The 25691-nt window shown below is 42.4% G+C and overlaps 1 protein-coding gene across 2 annotated transcripts in view; it reads right to left on the reverse strand.

The window, feature by feature from the left end:
- The window catches only part of Neb (nebulin), a 192595-nt gene that overhangs the window by 154735 nt on the left and 12169 nt on the right, over window positions 1–25691 (reverse strand). For both annotated transcript variants that reach the window (XM_060390154.1, XM_060390153.1), the window contains exons 8-25: window positions 23576–23680; window positions 17461–17565; window positions 16797–16904; window positions 14187–14303; window positions 12716–12820; window positions 12517–12624; window positions 12307–12411; window positions 11722–11820; window positions 10649–10753; window positions 9416–9523; window positions 9226–9339; window positions 8123–8224; window positions 7917–8024; window positions 7722–7826; window positions 6519–6617; window positions 4207–4311; window positions 2990–3097; window positions 2800–2913 (exon numbers count right to left, since the gene is read on the reverse strand). In XM_060390154.1, coding sequence (XP_060246137.1) covers window positions 2800–2913; window positions 2990–3097; window positions 4207–4311; window positions 6519–6617; window positions 7722–7826; window positions 7917–8024; window positions 8123–8224; window positions 9226–9339; window positions 9416–9523; window positions 10649–10753; window positions 11722–11820; window positions 12307–12411; window positions 12517–12624; window positions 12716–12820; window positions 14187–14303; window positions 16797–16904; window positions 17461–17565; window positions 23576–23680 — 1920 coding nt within the window. The remainder of the gene's footprint in view (window positions 1–2799; window positions 2914–2989; window positions 3098–4206; window positions 4312–6518; window positions 6618–7721; window positions 7827–7916; window positions 8025–8122; window positions 8225–9225; window positions 9340–9415; window positions 9524–10648; window positions 10754–11721; window positions 11821–12306; window positions 12412–12516; window positions 12625–12715; window positions 12821–14186; window positions 14304–16796; window positions 16905–17460; window positions 17566–23575; window positions 23681–25691) is intronic.

Consider the following 25691-nt stretch of genomic DNA (forward strand, 5'->3'; position numbering starts at 1 on the left):
AACAAATGCAAGCATTCGGGCAGTTTATTTTGCCCAAAATTTGTTCCTGTGACTTGTATCATTGAATTCCTCTAGCAAAGGAGACATGGGCAATTATATTTTTATTTTTTTGAGACAGAAGAGGGGGGAATGGGTAATCTATTGCTTGTGTGGCTCTGGCTGGCCTGGTACTATCGATTGAAGCCCAAGCTGGACTCAAACTTATGGCAATCCTCCTGCCTCAGCCTTCTGAGTGCTGGTGTTGATTATAAGCATGAACTACCATACCAGCTTCCAAAGCTTTTCAGCCACAGAACAGCTATCAGTAAGTTTAGGGAACGTTGTCTGCCTTCTAATATTCTATGGGTTGTTATTTTTTGGGAATACATTTATTAGTTATAAAGTCCAAGTGCTGGCTGATGGATGGGAAAACTCTGAAACTTCCGGTGGCATGCATACACATGCGTAAAGCCTGTCCCGTCAGAAGGGAACGAATGAGGTGGCGCTGTAACAGCAGTTGGGGGAAAGTGATTTGCTGAATTGTTTTGACACTTGTGCTTATGTTCTCAGCATCTGACACATATCAGTGTCTATAAAACAATGTCAAAACACACAGAAATACTTGTACACTCATGTTTATCGCTGCACAATTCATAACAGCCAGAAAAATGCAACTGACCCAGCTACCTATCAGTAGTCAAATGGATACATAAAAATGTGGTTCATCCACACAATGGAATTTCATGTTGCCATAAATAAAAATGAAATTAGGACATTTGGAGAAAAATTAATGCAAGTAGAAATCACTATCTTAAGTGAAAAAGGCAGACTCAGAAAGACAAACCCTATGTTTTGTCTTCTACGGGTGGAGCCTAAATTTAGACTTGTGTGTGTTTATATGTGTAGGTTTCTAGGTCACAAACTACAAAGCAGGAGAGAAAGAAAAAGCTCCTAATGTAGATGGGAAACAGAGAGGGTAATGGAATACTTATGATAAGAAAGCCCAGAAGAAAGAAGGAAACTAGCCAGAAGGGGTGGGGGAACGTGAGGGAAGGTGGTGGTGAGGTGACTTAGAGAGAGCTAAGTCTAATGACACAAGCCATGTGTGTGCAGATGCCATGATGGACATGGTCAAATTACTTTGTATGCTATTTTAAAAAAATACATTTTAAAATGTTGTCAAAGATGCCAATGGCTTTAAGAAAAAGCTTCCTTGAATGCTGAGACTCACAGCCAAACTTTGGGCAGAACACAAGGAGTCTTATGGAAGAGTGGGGGGATAGAAGGACCTGGAGGGACAGGAGCTCCACAAGGAGACCAACAGCCAACAAATCTGGGCACAGGGGAACCCTGCAGAGAGTGTTGCACCAACCAAGGACCATGCATGGAGAGGACATAAGGCCCCCTGCTCAGATGTAACCCATAGCAGCTCAGTCTCCATGTGGGTACCCTAGTAAGGAGAGCGGGGGCTATCTCTGACTTAGACTCTATTGCCTGCTCCTCAATCACTTTTCCCCAGTTGGGCAGCCTTGCCAAGCCACAGAGGAAGAGGATGCAGCCAGTACTGATAGGGCCAGTACTGATGGGACATGATAGGCTGGGGTCAGTTGGTAGGGAAGGAGAGCTCCCCCTTTCTGAGAACTAGGGAAAGGGGAGAAAGAGGGAGGGGAAGTGGGACTGGGATGAGACCTGGCCTATGACCAGTGAATACATTAAAAAAAATAAATTTAAGTTAAAATAAAAAGAAAAGAAAGTTTCCTTGCTCTATACAGCTTAGCATCAGCCTGGGCATCATGTAAGAACGACTCACTGATAATGTCTTTCAGTTGCCAATGTTAATCAGTTGATAATAATTCGTCAGTTTATTTTGTGCCTAGTAGTCTAATCCTTTAAGGACAAGGTGAAAAAATAACCAGAACACACAAATAAAAACAAAGAATGCTTGAGCTTTCTGTGGTATCGGTGTGGAGTTAGCTATAGCCTCTGAGCCTGAGAAGGCATAGGAAACGGTGGATGTACATGAGCATTGTGTAAAGCTCACAAAATGATAAAGAAAGCTCATGCGGATCACTGTCTGCACACATGGCTACAGCAAGCAAATGATACCCACATCTTCCTTCTTCACCATGGAAACGAGTGTTTGCGAGCTATGCTGAGCACTGCAGCCATCTTAAAATATCTTCTAAGCAGTATGCACCTTAATTGGCAATAGCAGATGTTTGCCTCTCTAGCGTAAAAATTATACCCAGAAAAGGACAGATGATCCATGGATCACCTTTAGAGAATCTATTAATCCCTGAAAATCAGGAAGTAAGTATGATGAAGAAAATATTCTACAAAGGTGGTTTATATTTTTTTAAAGATCATACTTTTATAAAGGCCTATCATCAATGGAATATTTTTTTAAGGTAGAGGCCACTACCAATTATTAAAATCAATATAAAGTATTGATAGCCATGCTTGATTTTATATTGGAAGTTCATTAGTTTCTCTTAAAGACAGTTTCAAAATTAATTAAAAAGCTATTTCTCAATTAGATTAAAACAGCTTGTGATCTTGTCTAGAAGGTTTGAGAGAAAAACTGATGCCCTGTTGGATATTAATGCAGTCTTCAAAGGACAATGGATGTCAACCACCATCAGTAATTTCTTTCCTCAAACGGGAGCCACGTAAGAACCAGGGTACACTCTGCCTCTAAAGCTCTCAGCAGATTCTTAAGAATGGAGGAGAGCCTGTGGGCACAAAACCCTCCAACTGAAATCTGTCTATTCTCTGACACACGGTCAGTGAAACCATCCTGAACATAGGGCAGACACTCACGTCACTCTGGTTTTTGGCTGTCTTCAGGGAGTGCAGCATCTTGGGGTCATCGTTGATGCTGAGGGCACCGATCATCTTGCCTTTGCTCTTCTCATAGTCTTTCTTATACATCACCTGCAAGGACACCACACGTGCTAACTGCTCAGCAGGGACATCCCAGGCCAGCAGCCCAGCCCAGGCCCACACTCACATCACTAGCATTCCTGCTGTTGGCTTTGGCTGCCAGCAGGGGGATGGCATCCACCTTGATGTCAAACTTCTTAGCTTTGCTCTTCTCCCAGTCGTGCTTGTAGACATTCTAGGAAAGTTTCACAAAAGAAATTATTATTAAAAAAAAAAAGACGTTGAAAACAGGTTAATCCAGCAAATATAAAAAATTGAAAGTTGTATCTGTAAACTTATTTATCTATGAGGAATTTATTAACCAAAACAGTAGTATAACTATTGATTCTTCTATTATATTTCTTTTATTCCATTAAAATATAAATAGTATACTTGGTTTTAATAGTTTTAAAATCTTCCAAAGAGTCATGTGCATATCACAATTATATAATAAACAGCCACAGAGAAAATGTAAAAATGGAAATCTACATGGAAGACATCTCCAAAATTCTAGAGATCATCAAAGGGATAACAAGAAAATGCTTCTGATAATAACAGAGGCCATGGAGATTATATCTGCTAATGAAGTAGGTCCCTAGAGTATGTGAGAGCCTACCACAGAGGGTCTTTGAAAGGCTCTACCCAGCAAGGTATCAAAGCAGATGCTGAGATTCATAGCCAAACTTTGGGCAGAGTGCAGGGAATCTTATGAAAGAAGGGGGAGATAGAAAGACCTGGAAGGAACAGGAGCTCTACAAGGAGAGCAACAAGACCAAGAAATCTGGGCCCAGGGGTCTTTTCTGAGACTGATACTCCAACCAAGGACCATGCATGGAGATAATCTAGAACTCCTGCTCAAATGTAGCCCATGGCAGCTCAGTCTCCAAATGGGTTCCCTAGTAAGGGGAACATGGACTGTCTCTGGCATGAACTCAGTGGCTGGCTCTTTGATCACCTCCCCCTGATGGGGAAGCAGCCTTACCAGGCCACAGAGGAAGACAATGCAGCCAGTCCTGATGAGACCTGAGAGGCTAGGGTCACAAGGAAGGGGAGAAGGACCTCCCCTATCAGTGAACTTGGGGAGGGTCATGGGAGAAGAGGGAGGGAAGGTGGAATTGGGAGGAGAGGGTGGAAGAGCACCACAGCTGGGATACAAAGTGAATAAACTATAATTAATAAAAAAATAACTAAAAAAAATCCCCACTTCCATTTCCACAGCCAACTGCACTGAGTCTAACTGTGCCCTTAGACAGATGACACCTTCCTCTTTTCTCACACGAGGGATACGTGAGGCGCCTTACTTACATCGCTCAGGTTATAAGCATTGACTCTGTGCTGGATGAACTCCGGTGCATCTGCTGGCACGTTGCACTTGAATTTCTCACCTTCATGCTTTGCTTTGTAATTCAGCTGAAACGGGGTTGGGGAGGCAGGGAGGGAGAATATACATTGACGTGGGCTGACTGCGCACCCCAAGTTTCACCTAATTCCTAAAGTCACATTGGTGGTATTTGACAGGAGGCACCTTTCAAAGGTGATTGGATTACAAGAGCTCTGCCCTCACAGGCTGATTCATCCTCAGGAGTGGCTTCATTATAAAACTGAGCTCTGAGGAGGGCTTGATCCCTGTCTCCCTAATACCTTCTCCATGTTATATGGTTCAACAAGGAGCCCCGGAGCTGGCTCCAAGCTCTTAGATACCCTAACTTTTGGAACTATACATTAAGTAAACCTCTATTCTTCTTGAGGCATGAAGAGACAGTTTTATAAATAGTGTCTTACTAGGTAGCTCAGGCAAGATCCCCCTGCTTCAGCTTCCCAAGTGCTGAGGTTTCAATCAAGGGTCAATAAGTCTGGTAAACCTCTATTCTTTATAAATTACTTGGCTTCAGGTATCTTTGTTTCTTTTTCAGCACAGAAAATGGACTTAGCAGAAGTTTAAACAGTTTGAAGTAGGAACTCCCTTGAATTTACATTAAGACAGTATTGGTGTCTTTTTAGGAAAAGTGCTTCAAGGGGTCATTTAATCTTGTCCGTGTCTCATTCCCTCTCCCACAAGGATTATAGGACAACAGGGTTTCACTTTGCCACTTTGCCACTATACTATGGACAAGATTAACACACACCTCATCTCTGTCACTAGACTGGGCCTGAAGGGCACGAAAACCTCAAGTTATAAAAGTCTTAATTAGAGCAGTGACGAGACTAGTAATAATTGCCAGTAACATTTTAATACCGTTAGAAAGTCCCGCCACACCGTCCCTGCTTTAGGCTTCCCTTAACTAACCCTCCACAGTGCCCTTTCCAATCACTCTTCTCACTGGCATCCTAGCTTAGTATTTTTTGTTTTCTATGTGGCCTTGGCTGTCTTTTGACTCCCTTTGTAGACCAGGCTAGCTTGGAACTCACAACACTCCACCTGGCCTGCTTCTGCCTCACTGAATGCTGGGATTATAGCCATGTGCCACTGTGCCTGGCTCGATCTTAGTATTTTCCCTCTCTTCTCTTTCCTTCCTTCGATGTCTCCCATGACTCTTACACTCTCTCAAATTCCTGGCCTCCTCTTCTTCAATTGTTATGTTAAATACACACATGCACTCATGCACACACGCATAAATATATAAATCTGACCTGCTGAATTCCAATCAGTGCTGCTTATGGAGATGATTATTTCAGAGCTGACCACTTGGTTCTGGATAACCAACTAGGGGCTCCTCCCTGTGGGAAGACTCTCCCACTCTGAGCATCCCTTAGATGCCTTTAGTTCTTTGTCTCTGGGGTGGGGTTCTATTAGATTTCCACCCTCCAACTAGCATATCTGTTGGTGTCACCGTTCAGATCTTATTTAGCTAGCCATATTGTTGAGGTGTCATGAGCAAAGTTTGCCTGTAATTTCTAGGTGACATGGTCTTACAGATTTCACGGTCCTCTGGCTCTCAACATGAGATGTAGCAATTGGGCTCTTTTTAATTTTAAAATGCTTTAGACTATGTCTTAAAATTTTACTTGTGTTTGTGTGTTTGCACGGGCACACATGCATGCAAAGATATGCTGTGACAGTTACGGAGGTCACAGGACAATTTTTGGGGAGTCAGTTCTCTGTTTCTGTCATGTGAAAGGAGATCAGGGATCAAGGGCAGGTCATCGGACTAAGTGGCAAGCACCTTACTGAGCCATCTCAGCAGCCCCACATTTTAACTCCCGTTTGTTTCCTGACTACTGCCTAGAGTAACACCTTGTAAGCCTCGCTTCTCTCTCTGCAAAGTCTTCATGACACTATGAGAACAGGAATGCCTCCTGTTTTGCCTGCCAAATGGATGCCTGTGCTGCTACTCTTAAGTGGCATAAAGCTCTAGTGTGCTTGGGACACATTTTAATAAGTAAGGCAATCCTATGAGTTGTTAAAAAAAAAAAAAAAAAAAAACAACATTAGTTACTGCTTTGCCAGGTAGCAATCTCCCATGGGCCACAATTCAACCTAGCAGCTTCATTTTCGTTTTAATGAACAAAATCTGAAACATGGCATTAATGGCTTGACAGATGAGTCCTTGATAACGCTGAGCTTTTCAATCAGCCACACTCGAATCACTTAGTCCAGTGTGAGTCAGGACACTTACGTCACTGAGCTGCTTGGTGTTGAGCTGGGCCTGCAAAAGCACAGGGGTGTCTGTGACTGCTGTGAATTTCGTCTTGTCGGGGTGCGCTTTGTAGGTGTGCTGGAAGAGAAGAGAGTCCCGCTGACATTTCACACTGTACTCTTCTATTTTTGTTCATACCAGAGCAATGCAGGGAAGTTTACACCCAAAACTTTGCTTTCTTTAGGCCTAAAATGTTGATTCAATGCTCCTTCCTCCTCTTTTCTATTCCCCTTTCCCTTCTTTCACCTCTCCCTCCTCCTCCCCCTAGAGGTATAGTGTTGTTTTTTTTTTTTTACTAAAACACAATTGCATTATTTCCCTCCACTTCTTTCTCCCACCTCACTCTTCCACTCTGTCTTTCTCCCTCTCCCTCCTGTTTTTTCTACACTCGGTTTTAGCCAAAAGGCTGAGAAATCATTGAGTTTTCTGCTGTATCTAAGCCGCCCAGTCAGTCTTCAAGTGCTAACATGGCTCTGTTCTGAAATGTGTGTTCAGTCTGAGCTGTACTTTGAGTTATAAACTCTGCACATTCCACCTTCCATCATCCTCATACCATCCTCCTCCTTCCCAGTACATCCCAGTCACAATTCTTCTCGACTCCTATTTCTTGAGATTGTTCTTTCCGCTTTTCTGCCCCTGATCTTGGCATGGCAGAATGGTCCTGCCTCAGCTTGCCCTGGACCCCCAGTCTCTTCACATCACCCTGGTCTAACTCTGAATCACACCCTTAGATTAGATGGTTTCTCCCTTGGACCCGCATGCTCCCTGTATCCTGCTTACTTCTTCCACTCCAATAGAACTTCCAGGAGAGCAGGTCATCTTGTCCCCAGTCCCCAGCACTGTAGACAGTGTCAGGCTCATGCTAGCCCCTGCTGTCACTTTGTTGAACAATAAACACCCTGATTATGACAAACTTAAGATAGTCTCCTTTTGCCCTGAGTTTCTACCTAAACAGACTAACGAAAATAAAGACATAAAACCTGAAAGAATTTCACAGCCAATGGACTTCTTCCTAGTAATTTTGTGTTCCCCACTCTCACCCCCAAAGCCGAATTTAAATAAAAAAATATCTCATCCTGATCCCCCCGCCCCAGGTGATAACACTTAAAGTCCCGTTCAAGGTTCCACTAGATGTCACAAGCGTCCCACAGCCGATCTGGAAGGCTCAGGCAGCTGGCTTACATCTTTACACTGGTCCAGCTTCTTGATGGCTTCATATTCTTGAGTTATCGTCTGGGGGAAATAGCACTTCCCCTTATCTTCTTCATATTCTGCTTTGTAACTCTTCTGAAATGTACAAGAACAAAATCAAATCAGGATGCCTCCTGCTCCCAAACAAAGTCCCTGCAAGGCCAGGGTAACTGGATTCACACTTACGTCACTGTTTTGAGCCGACACTTTCATGCAGTGTGTATGGTACGGGTCCTCAAAGCTGCCTACGTAGTGACCCAAGATATTCTTTACATAGGAATCTTTATATTTGGCCTAATGAAAAAAGCACACACACATACTTTGAGTTAATAGTGACTTTTCAGTAGGTAGGAAAACCCTCCCACCCAAGAAGTGGGTGTGGCCGCGCCAACCTCACTGAAGTTCTTCAGGAGGGTGTCTAGTTGATACTTAGGAGTCTCACAGTAATTCATACTCTTGGCCTTTGTCTTCTCATAGTTTTCTCTGTAGAGTCTCTGTCAAAGGAGAAAAAAAGAGAAAAATATATCGCACGCACTAACAGCTATCTCTCTCATCACCATGCCTGAAGTAGTGGAACAGAATTATGTGTTTTTCCACTCGTTTTCCACCATGCAGAAGGTATGCTCTTAAGGCTCATATCTTGTATGATCTCACCCACTAATGACAGCAAGTGTTCCCATTACCCGTCCCATTGTTGCTCAGATCAAAAGGAAGCACACGAACGCCTTTGAAATAACCACTCCATTTGCATGCGGTTTGAAGGACATGGGTTGCTTCAAAGGTTGGAGTAAAATGAGGCCTAAGCCTTAAGAAGGGCTGGAGGACACAGGCAGACCCACAGAAGCCGAAAGCTCACCACCTGGTGCACACATATTTCATCATGCCCCCAGAAGTCAGCTTTTGTCCGTGAACCTTATATTTTCTTTATAGCAGCTGTCCATGACTCATAGTTTTAAAGGTTTCTAATCTTTTAATGAGCTCATCTATTCATCTTTTCTCCATGCTCTCTTCTTGATAAAATTCTTAAACTGAAACACCTTGCTTTTCTGTTTATGTTTCATCTAGATTCTCTACATTGTCTCTCAGCTGCTCTTGTCACCTCCTGCTTTTAGTTTTCTGCACATCTTTGCGAACACCTTAGTTCCGGGCGCTGAGTGAGTGCACATGCGCACGGATACTAGGAGCACTGTGTACACTGAGGTATTTAGCCAACTTCTGGAAAAACAACAACAACAACAACAACAACAATAACAACAACAGTGTTTTTATGGTTTGTTTCCTCTTTATGAAGCAAAGGCATAGAGATGATTAAAGAAACCATCTTCCCAGTGGAGACTGACGTCACAAACAGTGAGTCTCTGCTGACCATAGCCTCTCCACATTTAATTTGCCATGGGAACCTGAGATTTGAGTGTAGACTGACATTTGACCCAAGGTTATATTAATTAGTGGGGATACCCACATCAAATCAAAGTTGTTTGTCAAAGACACTCACGTCGCTCTGGTTTTTGGCTGTCTTCAGGGAGTGCAGCATCTTGGGGTCATCATTGATGCTGAGGGCACCGATCATCTTGCCTTTGCTCTTCTCATAGTCTTTCTTGTACATCACCTGCAAGGACACCACAATTGCTAACTGCTCAGCAGGGACATCCCAGGCTAGCAGCCCAGCCCAGGGCCACACTCACATCACTGGCATTCCTGCTGTTGGCTTTGGCTGCCAGCAGGGGGATGGCATCCACCTTGATGTCAAACTTCTTAGCTTTGCTCTTCTCCCAGTCTTGCTTGTAGACATTCTGGAAAAGGAATTAGTAGATGTGAATGCCTGTTGTCACATCTGAAGACCACAGGTAACTTATCATTTTATTCTTTTGGGGGGAGGATGGGGGGAGGGAAGAGGTTCAAGACAGGGTTTCTCGGTGTAACCTTGGCTGTCCTGGAACTTACTCTGTAGACCAGGCTGGCCTTGAACTTAGAAATAACTGCCTCTGCCCCAGAGTGCTGGGATTAAAGGCGTGAGCCATCACCAACCGGCTATCATTTTATTCTTAACAGTAAGTAAATGGCTCCTGTTCATTCTCTAGGAAATTGTGCATATTTGAGGTAATTCTCCTCAAGCTGGAGCTTCTAGTTCTAAGACTAGGTTTTTTCTTCTCTATCAGAATATTTCATTGGCTCAGTTCCAGTGGCCATGCTAATATCTGAGTCCTCAGGCAGGGTGTGGTATGGTACAATTGCAGTTAGCCTACTGTCTCTGCTTTTAGGCATCACTTTTGCCTTCTAAATCCACTCAGAGGTCATTTCACAAATCATTCTATTACCCACTGATGCTAGATAATCACAGTACTTGTTTTGGGAATTGATGAAGAAGGTAAGACACTCTTCTCCCCAGGGTAATTTAACTTTTCTATAAAATTAAATTTGGAAGTGGAAAGCTGGCAATGGATTCATGGCTTTCTGCCCTTTAGAGCCTCTGTATTATCACTAGCACAAGCTTTCGTACAGGTAGAAGTAAGTCTAATTTGTTTAAAAAGGGTCACTGTAGGCCTGGGGAATAAAGGGAATCATTTCTAAAAAAGATTATATCCTAGGAAAATTGAATTATAGTATAGTATACATAAATGCTGCTAACAGCTCTAACATTGAAGATTTGCCCTGAAATACACATGCACAGTGACATTTTAGGGGTTGGTTAGAATATATCAAAGCTATGTAACAACTGAATGAAGCTATTTACAAGACAACCGCACAGAGACAGTAGGGTTTACAAGGTAAATTTAAAGTCACGTTGGTGAAAATGCAGAAACCTAACACCGAGGTTAAGGGTTCTCCCTAGCCTCCACATTGAAGTAGTCAGTGAATCTCAACGAAGCAACTCAGAACACAGCAGTGAGAGGCACAGCAGTGCATGAAGTACTCACGCCACTCAGGTTATAGGCATTCACTCTGTGCTGAATAAAGGCAGGAGCATCCGGAGGTATATGACACCTGAATTTCTCACTTTCGTGTTTGGCTTTGTAATTTAGCTAAAGATGGGGAAACAGGACATGGGGCAGAGAGAGGACCATTAAGTTTAGAAGAAAAAGATTTACTGAATTAAAAACAAACCAACAACAAACCTCCTTCAGACATTTTGGGAAACAGCTAGCAAAGATCACAAGAGCAAGAGCTTAGGAAAGTCACTCTGCACTGTTGAACCTGTGTACTGGACCCTTGTCAGCGGTGGTCACCATGTCCACCACCATGGTAGGTGACAGAATGAGGAAGGTTTTCATGCACATTCCTCTCCATGCCTCTCACAAAGGGCCCAGTAAGTTCAGAGGTGCTGTCCTGGCTTCCTTTGCATTGCTGATGTCACTTACTGGAGATCCCTTCACAAGTGTCACCTTGCATGTTTCATGCTTATTGATACTGCAGTTGAAGCTGTCACTTCTGGCCAGAGAGACACTGAGTCCCATTAAAACTTATCCCTAGGCTTTCGTTTTCTACAAAGTTATATGGCAGAGAAAACTATGTTACATATCTGATCTGGGCCACGGTCTGTATACTCTGAACACATCTTCGATTGTGTTAATTTTTCAAAACATCTACAAATTATGTCAGAGAAAAAGAGGCACAGAACGAGTGTCACTTGGCTACCCTGTCACAAGAAGCGGGGATGTAGATCCAAATTTGTCTGAATCTAGAATTCGTGTTCTTTTCAGCTCTTTAAGCTACACTGGTTTCCGTGAACGAACAACTTCGCTAAGTGTTGTCTACTTGAAAAGATTCAATCCAACAAACACCTGCTAAAATTTAAAGGTTTTCTAATAAATGCAATAAAATAAGAAGTTAGGGTTTTATGGGCTGAAAAGGGAATGATAGAAGATTTCAGGATGAACAAGGCTTGGGGTTTGATCCCAGAATGGCAAAATGGAACAAACTGAACTTCCGTGTGGATTTATGGAATGTCTCCTCACCCCTATAACTGGATCCCTAGATACTTAGAACTTACATCACTCAGCTGTTTGGAATTGACCTGAGCCTGCACCAGAACCGGAGAGTCCGTCACTTGGGTGAACTTTGTCTTCTCTGGGTGGACTTTGTAGGTGTGCTGTGAGGGAGCGAAGGATTTGGTTTAGAGGTGGCCATGAAATCCAAGGATTTCTTGCCTGGGAGCCAAGAAAAAAAACCTGTAGCACCCCCACCCCAAGGAAACAGCTGGCTAATCAAACATTTATTGGTTTTGTTTTTAGCTGGGTTGCAGTTTGTGAGAAAGATGCTCATCTGTGAACATGGGGCATTTCCCCCATGACCTCAGATTCCTGCTCGCTGCTCACAGCAATGAGCTAGAATTAGCCCTTGAGGCGCAGGATGCCAGCAGGAAAAGAAGTGTCCTGTCTACACTGTCTACAAAATAGATGTTGTTTCTCACAAGTTCCTTGCTTAAACACAACTGTCAAGCGGACAACATTCTAAATGGATCTCGGCCTCGAAATGCCACCAAGGGCAGCAATGACAGGGTCAATGTCCTTGAAATGGGAAGGATCTGGTGTGTAGGAGGAGGGCTGGCTGTCACAGGCTCACTCTGTGAACATACATCTTTACACTGATCCAGTTTCTTGATTGCTTCATATTCCTGGGTAATGGTCTGGGGGAAGAAACCTTTGCCTTTGTCCTCTTCATACTCTGCTTTGTAGTTTTTCTGTGAGGGGGGAAAAGAAACAGACGTAAGGATCAAATCTTTATTTTACGCCTTCAATCAGCAAAGTCCCCTTTAGAAAGCGAAAACAATGGTCTTTGGACTTACGTCACTATTTTGGGCTGTCACTTTCATACAGTGTGTGTAATATGGGTCCTCAAAGCTGCCTACGTAGTGTCCCAAAATATTCTTTAGGTAGGAATCTTTATATTTAGTCTGAAAGATAAAATGTACTTCATTTGTTAATTGATCAATGGCTTATTAAGAGAGCCATTGAAACAGAAAGAGTGACAGCACGATCACTCACGTCACTGCTGAAGTTCTGCAGTACTGTGTCAAGCTGAAACTTGGGGGTGTCGCAGTAATTTATGCTCTTTGCTTTTGTCTTTTCGTAGTTCTCCTTGTAGAGTTTCTGCCAGAGTAGGGGAGAAACAGTTAAAATAGACCCTGTCACTCCCACGCTGATTACAACACTCATATTTTCCAATAGCAAACAAAAGAAGAAGGAAGGACACCACTTGTCAACGATCTTAGAAACTGACAATCAAACACAGGGCGCCGTGGTATTATTAGCAATGATTGTAAAGCCAGAATTTTTACATTTTCAAAGACTTCAGAATCCAGCATGCTACCCTCTGGCTGAGCCTTGGTGGCCTGGTGGCCGGACTGTGTCTCTGAGCTGCTCTTGTTCTCTCAGCACATGAATCCTCTCACTGACTATGCCCCAGTCACACAGAGGCCATGGTAACAGCAGTCTATTTAGCCTCGCTGCTTTTCAAATAAACATTCACAAAAAAGGATCATTGGAAAAAAGAAATACACAATGAGCCTTAATAAAATAAGACCCAGATGAGAATTTGAAGCATGGGTCATCTCTAATTCTCCTTCACTGCTAGAATTTTATGTAGCCTTAAAAAACACACACATACATACATAAATCAATCAGTTATTGGTTTCAAGTGCCTGGCAGAGAAAGCAGACTGTCACCACTTTTTCATGTTGCAGTTTCAAAATTTCAGTGATCCTATTCTTTTGTAATACATTCACATTTCTGTTGCTAGCAACGAAATAAGACTGGACTCTGAGCAGGTTTGTTTGATAAGCAAGCCCTTCATTTGGAAAGCAGATGCATTTTGTGTTGAGGTCACAGCAGAGTGGTTTGGGTAGACAGATGGAGACCCTATTTCTTGTGCTCCCATTCCCCAGCCACGTGCACACATTCCTTACCATGCTGACTTAGTTCAGGAGGAGAGAAATGGTGAGAACTATGTAAAATCTTTGAATCTTGGGGAAAGCTTCATATATTCTGTCCATAAAACCAACAACAACAACACCTCAAATGATTGCACATTTCGCCTGTGTATGTTTGTTGTATATGTGTTTAGTGTGTGTGTGTGTGTGTGTGTGTGTGTGTATGGTTTAGTTAAGTTGGTAAACTGATCTTGGATCTTTAGTCTTCTAATATTAGATTCTGGCTTATTTTTCTATGTTGAGTCCAAGAGCTTACTCAGGCTCTTAAGAAGCAGACAGGAGGATCTTTGAGTTCAGTGTCTGCAGGATCCCTGCCCTCTGAACCCACTCTACCGGATGCAGACATGGGGCATGCTATGTCAGAGACACTTAGCCTTCTACGGCTAGTCATCTCTGCTCTGACTCCTCCTCCATAACCTTAGAACATTAGCAAAGCTCTACAGGCAGACAGGTGTCACACAAGGAGGCAGACTCCGTCACTCGCGACCTTAAGGTTTAAAAAACATTCGTGAAGACAGTTGACTTACATCACTGAGGACGTTTCCTGCTGCCTTCAGCTGCCTCAGAAGTGGGTTCTCTGAAGCAGGAAGTACATTATAGTCTGCTTTTCCTTTATTCTTTTCATAGTCTTCTTTGTATTTTACCTGTAGGATGAAATAAAATAGTAAGGTAACTCAGCTGGTTATTTTCGTCCTCGTCTCCATCCTAGCGATTATGACACAGTTCCACAAAACAATTTCCTCTTTAGAAAAAAATGGCAGCATGACATTTTATAACCACAATACCCACAGAAGCTCATAGCAGCAGTGCAGAAACTGCATGTATTTCCAGGAAGCTTTTTCTTTTCATTCATTTATTCATTCAAAAAAAAAAATCAGAGGGAGTTGATTATGTGCCTGGCTCTGGGAAAGACACAAAAAAAGAACATATGGTCTCTGTCCTATAAAGGAGAAAGACACATAAATATTGGGGCAAAGGAAGAAACACAAATAGTGACATCACACAGTGTTCCAGATGTTTGCTCCTGCAGAGCTGTCACTCAGCATTTAATTCCCAGCTGCCTTTCTGCCTATACATCCTAAAGACAAGAAGCTAGGAGTGTCATCAACTTCACTTTTATGCCTTTCCTATAACCATATATTGAGCAATCACATATTTAATATACAGGCAGGACAAGAAGGAGCCATGCGGGAAGATGGTGGCAATCTCAAATTTCCTTTCCCTTCCCACCTTGTACTTTAAAGTTCAACCATGGCAGAAGTGGTAAGTTGGGGGCTGGGGAAATTGGAAAAAAACAACAAACCCTCCAATTGGGAACATTCCCAGAGTGAGCAGAGCAGCAAACTGACCCTGGTTCTGACCACACTAGTCTAAGATTTTTATTTGGATAGTGTATTTATTGGGTAGTATAACCTAGATAATTCACTGCCTTCACAAGCCTTACAAAACAAAGCCAGTCAGCTGAGGGGGTGATGGCAGGTGATGTACAAATGGAAGCCAGATGTACCAACCCTACTGCCTACCCAGACTACCACAGGGTCCACTCTATAGGCTCTGTAGGCACGGGAGACTTACACAGCCTTTCCTCCTTGTGGAATTACAAACTCCCTTGCAAAACAGAACTGAGCAGAAAGGACAGTCTCAAACCTTCCCATCCCACCTGCAACTGTTTTCTGGGAGAACTGTTAGGGCTTTTGACAAAGCCACGCCTCCTCTCACAAACCAGCTCTCCCCTCCGAGGACATCGATCCGGCAGCTTTCAGTGTCGGTTGGTCCGGTGTTTCCTCTCTTGGATGTCCCCATCAGCATGGCAGCATGGAATTTTGTACCCTATCTTAAAACGTACCACCTTCTTTCCCGCCAGCTACCACCCACACTCTTTTCTTTTGGGATTATTATGGAAAGAGCGTAACATACTCTGACCACCAGCAGTTTCTTCCTTATTATTCAGTCATGAGCCCTCTTCAAGCGAACGCAATCAAATTGCTCTTTGGGCTGCTAGTGCTGATGCATTAGCAAACCCGTGTACAAGCACGTGGTACAAATGTTCACTTTTTGAACACAACCCTGCTACCTCTCAGCTATGCCCTGACCTCAGCTGGGACCATATCAGAGTTCATCTGTGGCACTGTCCTTCCCCTCCTACTTTCTTTGTTCTGTCCAGTCTCACAACATTACCTTCCATATACTTATGTACCCAAATTTTACATAAAATTCCCAACGTTCTTTAAAACTCCAACCTCATACAATCAACCAACCAACTCGGAATTCTCTCCTGCAAATCTAAAAAGCACCTGGAAATCTAACATGTTTGAAGATAAACTACTGTTTCAGCATCTTCCAAGCACTTCTCTGTTCTGTCACCTCCCCTGTCACCATGAAGGGAAAGCCCATCCAATAGCTACTTAGACTGAGAGCTTTTTCTCACATTTCACATCCTGTCCTTCAGTAAACTGAGTGTGCTCTACTTCCTAAATATTTCTCATCCCTTGTCCTTCTGGCATCCTGAGCCAAAACACCATTGCCTTACACTTTCTAAGTCATGGAGTCTTCCTGCTTTCTCTCTCCTGGCAGAACCAGGGCTCTGGGAAAGGCATTGATCAAACTTACTTGGCCATAACATTTATGCTTTTTTGTAAAAACCACACCACTTAAAAATGTCAAGGAATAACCCCTTTATCAAAATCACTCTACAGGTCATGTGAAGAAACCCAGGAACTTTTGATCTTATTTGTGACTAGGGTTTTTACCAGTTAGCAAGAACACAAGAGCAGCGACAGTATTGAGTGTGAAGCACGTGGCTTCATATAAGGCTCCATTTTCTCTTTTCTGGTGGAGGTATTGCTAGCTGAGATGATCACCTTCAGGAAGGGCCAGCAAAAGGCCCTTCATTCCATGAAATAATAAAAGTGGCTATTTGGTGCTGTTATGGTTCCCATTGCCATTCTAGAATATTTTAAAACTGTTTTTAGGCATTCTACTATGTACTGGTCTCTACTTCAGTAATTTCTCTAAGAATCTACCCCACCATCTTTTTCATTATATATATATATATATATATATATGAGATCAAGGGTTATGAGAGGTGCACCCCATGACAGACACAAAGATCAATGGGAAGATTGCTTAACGCATACCTTGCTAGCTGCAACTCCAGCCTGCTTATTCATTTTATACTCGGGTGTTTCAGTCTGCATGAAGTAGATCTGGTCTTTCAAGTTCTCAAAGTCTTCCTGATACTTTCTCTGTAAGAAAATGAAGATGCTTAGAACAGCTGTGGAGATTGACCACCAGGACAGAGTGCACTGGGCAGAGGCCCTCAAGTCTACCTGGTCCCTCCCCCTTGGTTTAGTCAGGTTGCAATCGGAGAATGTGGTGGCACTGCCAAAATTATTAGCAGCTTGACAGAGACATGGACAATTAAACAGGCTGGAAGAACAATTGGAAAGGCATAGCCTTTCTAGCCCCCTGAGAAAGAGCTCTGGAAAGCCAGAGCAGATGAATGAAAAAATTAGATTGCTATTTCCAGTGAAATTAAGTCAGTCAATGTTATAAATGTACAATTTTGTTCATCAGGCAAAGAATAAACTAAGAAGAGCCTCATTGACTCATGCTAGCTGTACTTGGCAATTAGCAAAAGGGTCTCACCAGGTTGTTCCTATGAAAATTGAGGTAAAAATCATGGAATTTGGTCAAAGTAATATCTAGCATTCTAGAACTCCTTGAGACACTGCAAGCAGTTGGAAGTTGTCAAAGAAAGGGGTCCCCTCCCAGGACATCTGGCCCTGGTTCCCTACTTACTGTGCTGAGATTATCAGCATTCATTCTGGCTGTTGCAATTTCAAAGCAGGGTGTCTCACTCCATTTTCCTTTGACTTTCTTTTCATAGTCTTCTTTGTATTTTTGCTGGGGGGAGTAAAGAAGAGAAATGAAGCAAAAGCAAAATTCAGGAGTTGATAAATAGGAACTGAGTAACAGTATGCTATTAAATATTTTCACAAGGCTTACATTAGGTTCTTAATAAATATCTTCAAGTAATCTTACAGTATAGTCAGCTTAACCAGCAAGAAAGTTGACTTAAGGGGAGTAGATAGATAGATAGACAGAGAGAAAAAGACCATCTCTCCTTGTTGGCTTGGAGGACTCAGAATCTAATCCAAACTGTGGTGTGTAGAAGTTCCTTCACAACTGACCCAAAATAGGTTGTTGTGAATTATCTTGGCCCATGGGTTCTTGGAACAGAATTAGCCTAGCCAACTTCAGATCTGGCCTCATAAGGCAAAGCTAGAGCAGGGTTAGAGCGGTTCTCCTCCTTGGCTCATATAGTATGCTAAAGATATAATCACCGACTCACAGGTGGCTTGTGGGCATCTATACCTCCACCGGACCCTTCATGGAAATAGAGAGCCATTCTCTGTTACACCATTAACACAAGCTCTGATGTACAGAACCAATGTATCAGAGTAAAAAGAAGTACAGCTGTCTCCCTATGCCCTATTTCCTGTTTTTGCAATGATTAATATGCTAATTATTAGCAAGCAGTTTACTTGCTGTCCGTTTTAGATCTATGGGTCTTTAGTGGCCATGGCTGATACTTTCATCATCAAAGTTTTGACTTAGTGTGTCAACACTCCAGTCTCTCAATCCCAAGGGCTACTGTATTTTATACAGAACAATGCTAGAAAGATGAAGCAAGACCATATACTAAAGATACTCTGTATTATCTGTGGCACTAAACAAATGCATGGTGTAATATAATAATGATAACTATTATCATAAGGAAACTGGAAACATTGTATGTTAGACAAGAGAGACAGAGAGGGGGCAGACAGTGAGACAGAGAAACTGAATTCTGCAGAGACTCAGATCTGTCTTGTATACCAGGGAGGCAGATGCAGCAGGATGTTGAGATCAAGCCAGCCTGGGCTACATGGATAGACCCTACACCTCAACAAATAAAATCTGAATTAGACCACTAATTTAGCTACCCTCCTGTGGTGGTTTGAATGAAAAAAGCCCCCATAGGCTCGTAGGGAGTGGCACTATTAGGAGCTAGGTCTATTGGCACAGAGAAAGAGTGTCACTGAGGGTGGGCTTAGAGGTTTCAGATGCTAAAACCAGGCCGGGTCACACTCTTTCTTCCTTCTGCCTGCTGATCCAGATGCAGAACCATCAGCTCCTTCTCCAGCACCGTGTCTGCCTTCATGCTACCATGCTTCCCACCATGATGATAATGGACTAAATCTCTGAAGCTGTAAACCAGCTCCAATTAAATGTTTTCCTTATTAAGAGTCCCCATGCTCACGGTGTTCCTTCACAGCAATAGAAACCCTAACTGAAGACACCTCCTATGTCGAAATAAGTCCCCAATACAAAACTGAAGGGAATTAAATGATTTGGTGACTTTCCAAGGCTGCCTGTAGAAGCACTTCTAATCTTTTTGGAAACAGGCCTCTTAAGAATCTGATAAATGAATAAAGTACCCATAAACACTAAAGCTTCCAAAGTTTGATTTGATAGCTATTACAAAAAATAAAAATAAAAAATAAAAATAAAAAAGCCACTTTGGAAGTCTGAAACAAGGGAACTATAAATTCAAAACCAGCCTGGGTTTCATAGTAAGACTCTGTCTTAAAAAAAAACCAAAACCAAACTAAATAAAGAAAACAAGAAAAATATTCAAAAATAAAAAGCAAAAAACAAAAGACCACTCCAGAAATTCTTGGTGTACCCTCATCTCATCTTTCAATTTTACAACATCTACATCTCTCTGGGGCTTTGGGCCTCTGCGCAGAAAAAACCCAGGAAGCCCAGGACTTCAGGCAAAGGGATCAGACCGGAGGCATCACAAAGCTGATAAACAAAACTCTTCGTAACATCGAATTGTTACAGCAGATACTCTCACTAGCCAAGCCTTGAGCTGTTACAGAGAAATGGCTGCTGGTTCTATCACTTTGCTGAGAACTGAGTAGGGCTGTAATTTCCACGACAAAAATAGATACGTGGTTCTTTTAGGAAGATAGTTAAACAAGATAAAGAGCAGAGTACAAAACTACCCAGAGCCTCATCTTCAAAGTCCTTCCTCTCTTCTGACCCTCCAGGAATAAAAGCCTGCTGCAGAAGGGATATCTTGTGTATATAGTGTATGTATCTTGTGTATATCTTGTTTGGACGTAGCACCTGTCAGTAATAAGAGTCTGATGGCCTATAGATTAGGCAGGAAATAGGGGCGGAACATCCAGGAGGCAGAAAGGATTCTGGGATAGAGCTAGGTGCAGGAAGATTCAACCAGCAAGATGTGAGGTATACTGAGAATAGTATAAATGGGATATTTTAAATTGTGAGTTAGTCAGGGAAGAGACTAGCTGTATGGCCTAGGTACTTGTATAATTTGAGTCTATTGAGTTGTTATTCTGGGACAGGACAGGAGTTTAAAAAAAACCTGCTACATCAGCTTGCTATTACCTCTTGTAGTGGTCTGGCTGGGGACCTGAATTCTGTTAACTTTTGTAATGGGTCTGGCTGGGGACTGATCACTCACAGCCTACTCCCAAGTCCCTTTATGTTGGTAAGGGGTCCCACTGCATGGGAGAAGAGGTGGCTGTAGTTCCTAACTGCGGTAAAATATACCCTCATTCCCCTGTATGGGCAGGTAGGAAGGAGTTCAAAGGGACAGGCCTCTGAATAGAAGAGTGGAGGAAAAGGCAGACAGTGTCCGTGTAGGAAGTCTCCCCCATACCCAAAGCCCCACACCTAACTTTCTGTCTAACCCTGAAATTTTCTCTTTATATTTCCTTCCCATCCTGCTGTACCTGAAGTTGATCAATGACAGCCTAGAAGAAAGATCTGCTTTAACTTTTCCTGGAACTTCCATTTAATAGAGAAAAGCAAATTCTGTCAGGTCCAAGCTCTGGATAGACTTTGTAGAGGGAGGTGACCACATGCCAGCAGGCACAGTGGTTCCTACTGAACCATAGTCCCTCCTCACCACCAGTCAGCTAGGGGTACTGAGCTACAAATTAGGCGCCCTGCACTCTTGCTTAAACTCATGGCTTCATTTTCCACTTTCCAAATTGGCACCTGTAGTTTTTATGTGGTAATCAGATGGAAAGAAAATGAAATGGGTTAACCATATCTCTTCTTTTCCAAGCAGCTAATCGCTGAGCCACCTGTTAGTTGCCTTCACAGTCAAGTTGTCTTCCAGAGCATGTATGGCAACCTGACGTTTTTTTTCTTTTTAAGTCACAGTTGGTCCAGAGTTGCTTTTGTGACTCAGTCAAATACCTTACGGTGAGATCTACAGAATTCTCCCTAGTTTGATGCAAGAGAATATTTCAGAAGATGAGGGCTCTGCGTTATCTAACAATGTGTCACTACGTGATGCACTTTTTAAAAAAGCATTCTAGATTCCACTGGAAATTACTAGAGGGAAGCAGAGAGGCAGGCACAGAGAAACCAAAGGGACTTCCCAACATTTGTGCCGAGTCCACTTCTAGCTGGTCATGGTGAGCTTGTTCCCTCCCCTGGAATATCTGTTATAGGAACAGCTCTCCTGGTCCACCGAAGTTACAGCCACAAAGCACAGTTGAGCCTGGAAAGGTGCTGGCATAAAGCTCATGGTTATAGAAAGACAAAGGCAAGAGAATATAGGCTGAAAAGGACAGTAAGGAGGCTGATAAAGATAATGCAATGCCAGTAGAACACTGTCAATATGTGATTACTACCAGCTCAACAGGAAGCTATAAGATAAACAACAGACATGAAGACACAGTCCGACCAGGAATGTCAAGAGTTTAAATGTCTGAAAGTGAGATGATGAAGAAGATATTTTTAACTATTTTGGAGGAAAAGAGGATATGATGATGCTGAAATGTGGATCCAAGTAGCTTTTGTCAGTGGATGTGAGAAGCAGAGGAGAGTATCAAAAAGAAGTCACCTGGGGCAGCCCTGGCCTCTGTGGCTGGATGCCCAGTTGCTGGATGGACCATGCACAAGATTTTTTACTAGACAGACTGGTATTTTTTGATGCACGATAGATACTAAGAACTTGGGATCTGGGTGACACTAGGATAAACTATGTCACTCCTTCATCTACAGTCACTCTCCCTCAGCTCATATTATTCTGCAGGGCCAAACCTATGCTGGCAAGTCTTTCCAAGTATCCAATACTCTGTCATCCTATCCAACCAGAGTGCTCAGTCCAACAGAGTTAATGTCAGAGGTATTCCAGGAGCCATATTTCTTAAGATGCAAAGAAACAGGTGGGAAATTAACTTTAATATATTTTACTTGACTCAACAGATCTAAAACATTGCCACTCTAGCATACAATCAGTGTAAAAATGATGAGTTAAATGAATACAGTCATTTTTACTTCATGGTAAACATTTAAGATCCAGTACATATTTCTCATGTGTAAGATTCTCAGTGTTAGGCACATGTCTCTGCCTTCTTCCAATTCACATATGGAATCCTTAGCTCCTAACATGATGGCATTTCATTTTGACTTTCAATTTTCTAGGACTTTGAGAAGTGAAAGCTTGCTGCTTAAGACACTCTTCATATGCTATTTTATGGCAGGAGTCCAAATTCACTAATATTACAATTTTTTTCTAGTCACATTTTAAGTGCTCAATTGCCAGGTGTGGCTAAGGGCAGCTATACTTAAAAGCAGAACTTGAATTAAATTGCTGGGGAGAATGACTACAGAAAAGTTTGGAAATGGTACTTAAAAATCACTTTCAAATGTCCACTTGCATGCTCAAATTAGATAAAAAAGAATTCTATATTAACTGAAATATTCTTTATATAAAAATGAAAAATAAATTATTTTTACTTGACTGCTTAAAAAATAACTTCTCCCAAATTTATACTAGCTTTCTGTTCTAGCTTTTTGTTGTTGTTGTTGTTGTTAATACTACAGACATACCCAGCAGCCATTCCATTATCCAAAGTCCTCCAATTAATTTCTGCTCAGCCCTGGGGGGAAATAGTAGGTTGCTAGTATTCTCATTAATTTTACTATACTTAACACAGCCCCTGGGTTTTACATGAAGTATTCTGCAAAATAAGAAGCTAAAAATGCTGCAGAAGAGATCGCCTCATTTCTAACTTTTCCTTCTTCTCCTCTATTAAAGAGTCCACATCTACCAAAAACAAACAAACAAAAAAAATAAGAACTCTGCAGTCAAAAGTGAAGCAGAAGATGAAATGGAGTCTCAACTTTCAGAGAAAAAGAAAGACACATAAAAGTAGCTGGGTCACAGAGAGAGTAGCCTGACCACACCGTGGTACAATAGGGCCTAGATCAGCCATATGCCAGCAAAACACTTGTCTCCCTGAATTCCTTGCCACAGCTGCACCTTCTGAGCTACTTTATTTGGCTAAATATAGGCAAAAGCAGCAGCTTGTTCCAGCTCCAAAGTGTGAGCCCTACCATTGTCCACTGAGCCATGTCTGAGAGTTTATCACACAGTCTCATCTGTCCACCTCTGACTGAGGGTGTGAGGGTATAACACTGCACGGGGTCTCTCCCCAAGTTAGGCCACAGCTGCCACAGAGGGGTTCATTTAGTTAGTCAGTGACCTAAGTATCTGTCTCAGAAATTAAAAGGAAAATGTCAAGTGGCACTACGCCATAAGCTGCCTAATCAAGAGGTGACTGTGACATTTAAAAATCACTGAGTCATCAAGATGGCTGACCACTGACATCATTTATGCTGTTGGCACATGTGCTGGTTTGTTTGGTTTTTTTTCCGACGGGGAGTGATGGTGAAGCATATGCAAAAATACCCCTAGTGTTCGTATTTCTTCAAGTTGACTATCAGTTTCTCTCCCGATGAAACAAACAAGCAAGCAAACAAAAAACAAAACTAAGTAGGTTTCCAAGAGAGACAGGGTTCACCTCTATGTACTTACCTTGCTCACTTGATTGGTTACTTTTTTGGCAAATTCTATATCAGGAGGATCAGGGAGGGATGTGAATTGAGTTTGCTGTTCAGTGAGTCCTTTTTTGTAGGAAATCTGCCAAAAATAATACACAAGAATGTCCATAAGTATTTGAAAAAAAACACTCTAATTTTCACATTCTTTTCATTTGCCAGCATTTTTTTACAATGCCAGTGTTTTCCCTCTTGGCATTTAATTGCTGTGCTCCATCTGGCCATGACTGTCCTCTGGTTTGCATGCCCGGCCTCTCAGGACTGCCATTCCTGCTTAGAGTCTTCTCTCTTCTCAAGGAGTCTTGGTGCTAGACCTGTTTCTTTGTATTTGTCTTCATGACATACTTGGCAAGTTTTCCTTTCACTACCATCCTCCGCTCTCAATCTTGTCTTTTCTTCATACCCACTTAACAAACCCCACTTCTGGACCAACTTAATTACATATTCCATTCCTTTACCTGGGATGCTGGGTGGTCCAGAGGAGCAGTACACACAGCGATGGGATGGTATAACATTGCAAACAGGGTTAAGGACATGTGAACAAGGCATATGGGAGTAAGTCTTCAAGCCAAAGCACCTAGCTTGAACTCTATAGGCCATCTACCCAGATTTCTATTCTGTACACTCTGACTTGCCGGGGTCTCTGTGCCCAACACTCTATGACTTTACGATGTCCGACTGCTACTGTTTATTCGGTGAAATTTGACCATCCCATGAGAATCCAAACTCCCTGAAGCAGGTCTCAACTCCAACACTTCCATACATTCTCTGTCGACTCTATGCCATTCCAATTTTATCTTTTGTGTGTGGGGGGGGCTTTATACTGACCATTTTCTCTGCCATTCTGCTCTGGCTCTAAGCAGCCCTCATTGGCCCCCTGACCTCTGCCATTCCCTCCCTTGCCTTCTATAGGTAGCTCCGTCAGTTGTCCTGCTACGTCCCACAGCTTCACTCTGTCCCTCTTTATTCCCTCCTTCCTTCCAGCCTATAAAAGCTTCTGTTGTCTTTTTTTTTTTTCTTTAAGTCTAGTATATGTGAATCACAGAACCCTTCATCCCTTCTCTCCTTTCTTCCTGCCTTCCTCAATCTTACTAGTGAGAGTGCTCAGTGACTCACTCCAGCAGAAGTCTGGACTAAAATGTCCTCTTCCCGACTCTTCTATCACCCATCTTCAATACAAGACATTCTTATTTATAGTTAAAAATAACAACAACAAAACAACTGGCTCATCACAAGATCCAATCATTTTATACTTAACAAAGAATAAATATCTCTTAATTATCTCAACTTACTACCTGTAACAGCAGCATTTATGCATATCGTCAAATTAAGTTGGATATTAAAAACTTCTTTTTTAAAAAGCAGATAATGTATATACATTCCCCTGCTTAGTTTAAGGACATAAAAATTTTATTTTAGGTAAAGGGCAAGTGGAATTTTCCATGGCAGCAAAGGCCTTAGGGAGAAAGTAGCAAACATGAGAAATGCTTATTAAGTATGACAACCCATCAAAAAGTTTCTGAGGAATCAGATCACCAAGTCCCTGTTGGTCAGGAACCATGCTCAGAGTTCTGCCTAGTTAGAGTTCTGTACTCCAGATCAGCTTAAAGACATTCTTAGTCTTTGCAAACTGTTTTGTATTTAGAGAGACACAGAAGTGAGGTAGAGTGAGAACATGAGTGACTCTTGAGGGCTACGTGCCCACACAGTGGTATGTTATATGGACAACAGCTTGCTCCGAGCTAGTGACTGTAAAAGCTCATGTTGCTAACAATAGTATTAATAGCCGCACTAGTAATGTGATTCTTGGCTCATTCTTGGCCAGCAGTAAAAATAAAAGCCATTCCCTCCCTAACTGCCAAGCCTTGCAGAGTCAGAGTGGAGATTTCCAGTTCATTTTAAGTCCTTTCTTGTGTTCATTCTTGTGTTCACGGCCAACTTTAAGTGGTATGGAGACCATTCTTAATCCTTGTGTGATGGGAAAAGGGAGGTGTTCAGAGAGTGTCTTCTTAGACAACTCCCTGTGCCTACATGACATGGTATTCCCAGATTTCCCAGATCAGCTCTCTGTTCCCTCCTCTTGTGACGGCTCC

The sequence above is a fragment of the Meriones unguiculatus genome, chromosome 8, assembly GCF_030254825.1.
Source record: "Meriones unguiculatus strain TT.TT164.6M chromosome 8, Bangor_MerUng_6.1, whole genome shotgun sequence".
NCBI lineage: Eukaryota > Metazoa > Chordata > Mammalia > Rodentia > Muridae > Meriones > Meriones unguiculatus.